General features: G+C 42.9%; 1 protein-coding gene across 1 annotated transcript; it reads left to right on the forward strand.

Moving 5' to 3' along the window:
• Positions 1–281: 281 nt before the first annotated feature.
• LOC129593016 (serpin I2-like) lies at positions 282–2,257 on the forward strand. Its single transcript, XM_055489195.1, has 3 exons — positions 282–633; positions 1,171–1,887; positions 2,067–2,257. Exons 1-3 carry the CDS (start codon positions 282–284, stop codon positions 2,255–2,257), a joined length of 1,260 nt encoding a protein of 419 aa, XP_055345170.1.
• Positions 2,258–4,070: the final 1,813 nt, after the last annotated feature.

A 4,070-nucleotide genomic window follows, 5' to 3' on the forward strand; every position in this document is an offset into this window, starting at 1 on the left:
TCCACAAATTCTGTATGTACATAGAATCGATCCACATCAACTCTCACGGTTATACACTATCCCACACTTCGCCGCATTGATTCATGGAATTTAAACACAATATTTCCCCTTTACAATACCGTCAAAACGACAACGTCGAACGTCCGTTTATGTAAAGAATTCTAGCAAAAGCAGCTTTGATTAATGCTTTTACAAATCTTTTAGTAGTGAGAACATACTCGTAATTATTCGACAGTGCAGGTTTGTTCTAATTTTACTGCGCGTACTTTTTCCATACTGCGATGTTCTGTTGTTGGCAAACTCCCGAGGCCGAATGCCCTCTCGACCGCGAGCGCCAGTACCCTTGGGACCACCATTACAGTCCATACCGTAAAGACTACGCGAAACTGGCGCATAACTTATATACGAAATATTTGGCCCGGCACAGTGGCTTCAGTCGGAATACGGTGGTATCCCCGTTGTGCGCTGAAATAGCGCTGCTCATGCTGCATGCCGGCGCTGACGATAAGGCAAAAAAGGAGATTGCCGAATTGTTGGGTGTGGATCCGCTGGACCTCACGGAGAGACTGTGCTCTGACCAATCCAATCTGAAGATGACAGAAGACGAGGACTGCGATCCTGATCACCCTTATGGTATTGGTTTTATAGTTATAGATGCTCCTGCAGCATCACTTCACAGGATTTCTTTCTTTCTTGGGTTTGCTAAGATTAAAAAGCGAAGTTTTTTGTAGACATGTATCAGCCTGTCGACAAGTTAATCAAATGTAAATATCTTGAGTACCACTCCATAAAATGTATAATACAAAGACATACAAGCATTTTTACCAATACGCGCCGCGCGTTACAAACACTTGGCATGGCTGTTGTCTAAAGAGAGCAAAACATTCGAATACGCCCGTATTTTTTAAACAAGAATACCCGTAATCCCCAGGTGACTGGACAAGAGCCGGTGCAGTAATGAACGATCTAACTGCGCAGAGGAATTTGCTTTGGGCGACCAGTTGGCCATCACAGTGAGCGCCAGCATCGCGTAATTATGACTGTATCTAAGTTCCTTTATTTGCTGATTTGTTGACTAACTTTTTTTGCTGCTATTCACCGCTGGCGCTGTAGTACCGGCACACTTCCGGAAAACGATTTTCTGTTTGGCTTTAATTTGGGATATTTTAGGAAAAAATGAAAACTTCCGTCTGTATTTGGCCAACGCGATACTGTTGTCGGAAGGTACTGACTGCGCCCAGGAGTTCGAGAAATTAAATATTAACTCGGATTTGCTGCCGCTGACGGTCACTACCGACAAGGAAAGCGTTACAGCGTTCATACGCGAACACACACTGGGACATGCCCACGACGTAGGACTGTCGCGTTGCGCACCGCAATATCCAACACTGATCAGCACACTGCATCTCCGCTCCAACTGGTACCGGCCCTTCAAGGGCGAGCGCACCTTTAAGATGCAGTTTGTCACTCCCGACGGTCGTCGCGTGGAAGTCGACGCGATACACGGGATTCGCAAAATCCCCTGCTGGGTACCCGAGGGGATGGGCGGAGCCAAATTCTTGCAAATGCTTTTTGAAGAAGATGGTAGTTGGAGCGCACTGTTCGTAATGCCGGGAGCCGCGCGGCAGACGTGGCGCGGCCCGACAAAACCGCAGACAATGAGCGAACTGATTAATCTTCTGACACCAGCGAGACTGGCTGGGGCTATTCGGCAAATGCTCTTCCACAAAGTCAACGAAGTGACGGTACAGATACCGAAATTTTTTGTGGAGCGGAATGTGGAAATGCAGGATATTTTGTGCGAAATGGGAGTGCGGACGCCGCTGAAATGCGGCTCTGATCAACCGGGTTCCAACGTAAACAGTATAATGCAGCACATTAGATTCGGTATGGACACTGCTCAGAACCGAAATGCCGGTTCTTTCAATCAGCGTTCTAAGCAATAAAATAAGATTGCATGGAATCAATGCTCTAAGAAACTTATGGAACATAAGAGCCTGTTTTACTGTTCTGAGAAATCAAGCAAACCTAAAATTTTCTGGCAAGTATTTAAATTCGTTTTCCAGGCATAGATGAACGCGGAGTAGGCAACGCGTTGCCCGAAAAAACTACTCGACCGATCCTGGATACCATGGAAATTTGCGCCGTTTGGCACGCCGAGTTCGTTGCCAATAATCCGTTCATCTTCCTGGTTTATCACCACTTCACCGGCCATATCGCCTACATGGGACATATTGCCGATCCGGCAGCCATTTAGTGCTGAAAGCGTTAATTAATAATACTAATCAATTATTCAATTAATTACATCAACTAATCGATTAGTCAGCAATATCTTCAGGTTTATTAGTTTTTGCGCGGGTATTGTGTTAATGACAATGCTGTGACGCATTCTATCGTTTCCCTTTCTTTATTTTTCACTTCGAATTCGAGAATCACTTGTCGATTTTTGGACAATTTCTGCATGATTTTCAAGATAAGTAAATAATTGCAGTTTTCCCTAACTTTCTCCGAAACTTTAATTGTAACGATTATTTATTCAACAACAATCATATTTTCCAGGAAAATTTTCGGTCAATGACCGAAAATTTTCCTGGAAAATATGATAAAGTGGACATCCACAGAATCCACAGACATCCACAGAATGTAGCAATGTTTCCAAATTCTCCACAATCGCAGTGCACAAATCTATCAGAACTATTTCGATGCTAAATTATTGCTGGTTAATTATACAAAAAATGTTCCACAATTACAGAATACATGTAATTTAACACAACATTTGAATAGTTTTCGAAATTACAACGCGTAATGATTTAAGAAACAACTGGGCAATTTTTTTTTCCATAAAACGTTTGATAATTCGGACAGTATTCGGATAATCGCCGTGATTTTTGGGAATAAACACCCGACGGATTACAGTGATTAATAATTTGGCGAGAACCGCGAAACAACGACGACGAGTTTAACACTAATGGTTTACTGAAAGTTTTACTCTCGTGTGTATGTTGTTTATTCTAGTTTTTATTACGATTTTGTCGTGATAACGTACCAGCCCGCGGGCGCAGAAATGCATTCTCTGCTTTAAAGAAAATTTCGCGCTAAATTACTCCGTTTATTGGCAAAAGCTTTCAAGACATTTCTCGCTTTTAGTTATTCATCGTATTTGCGTCAAGCTTTGAAAGAAATTTTAAAAAGGCTATTAGAGGTACGGGGACACAAGTGCAATCATGGGATTTCACATTTGAAGGGTTATTCGTATCGAGTCTGCCGTAGCGGGACAATACAGCGTACTGCAGCTCTTGATTTTTGTCATTTCTTGAACCAACGCTGTAACTTTCTCGCATTTAATTGCGTAAATGTCCTCGCTTTACAAACAACTTGAACAAAAAAAAAACAAAAAACTTGAACACTTTTAATTTCTGTGCGTTAAGAGTACGTAACGCAGATCGTTCAGTGCGCATACTTCGCTTCGTCCATTATTTTAATCAGTACCACTTTAGGGATCAATATATTAATCACTTTTACTGCATAGATGCAGGCCCGTAGCGAGACCCCAGTGCAGTTTTCAAAACACTACTCCTCCTACAGTTTCCATCCGATATTTTTTCCGAATACACCATTGAACTCAGCGTAAAATTCTGAACAAGATGATTGCGGCCGATTTTTGAAATTCGTTTCCTCCCCCCCCCCAAAAGTTGACATCACCGGGCGGTCGCCAATGCGACAGCCTATATTTTGGGGTTTCCCCCCTGACCACCCCAAACGAATAAGAGTGTCGAGTTTACTTGTTTACGGAAGAAAAAATACAGTTTTTAACATCAAATGGTTTTGGGGCGTTTGGCGCAGTCAGGGGGAAAACCCCCGAAAATATGTTGTTGCATGTCTGACCGCCCCTGGTAGTCGGATTTGGGAAGAATCGAATTTCGAAATTCGGTTCCAATCATTTTGTTCAGAATTTTACGCAGAGTTCAATGGTGTATTCAGAAAGGATATCGGATGGAAACTGTAGGAGGAGTAGTGTTTCGAAAACTGCACTGGGGTCTCGCTACGGGCCTGCATAGATGCAGTGCTGG

This window comes from Paramacrobiotus metropolitanus, unplaced genomic scaffold (assembly GCF_019649055.1).
Source record: "Paramacrobiotus metropolitanus isolate TYO unplaced genomic scaffold, Prichtersi_v1.0 Parri_scaffold0000058, whole genome shotgun sequence".
NCBI classification, from domain to species: domain Eukaryota; kingdom Metazoa; phylum Tardigrada; class Eutardigrada; order Parachela; family Macrobiotidae; genus Paramacrobiotus; species Paramacrobiotus metropolitanus.

Coding starts and splice junctions, on each gene's coding strand:
- LOC129593016 (XM_055489195.1), top strand. CDS start 282: ATGTTCTGTTGTTGGCAAACTCCCGAGGCCGAATGCCCTCTCGACCGC. Junction 634..1,170: donor CGATCCTGATCACCCTTATG/GTATTGGTTTTA, acceptor GGGATATTTTAG/GAAAAAATGAAAACTTCCGT. Junction 1,888..2,066: donor AATGCAGCACATTAGATTCG/GTATGGACACTG, acceptor TTCGTTTTCCAG/GCATAGATGAACGCGGAGTA.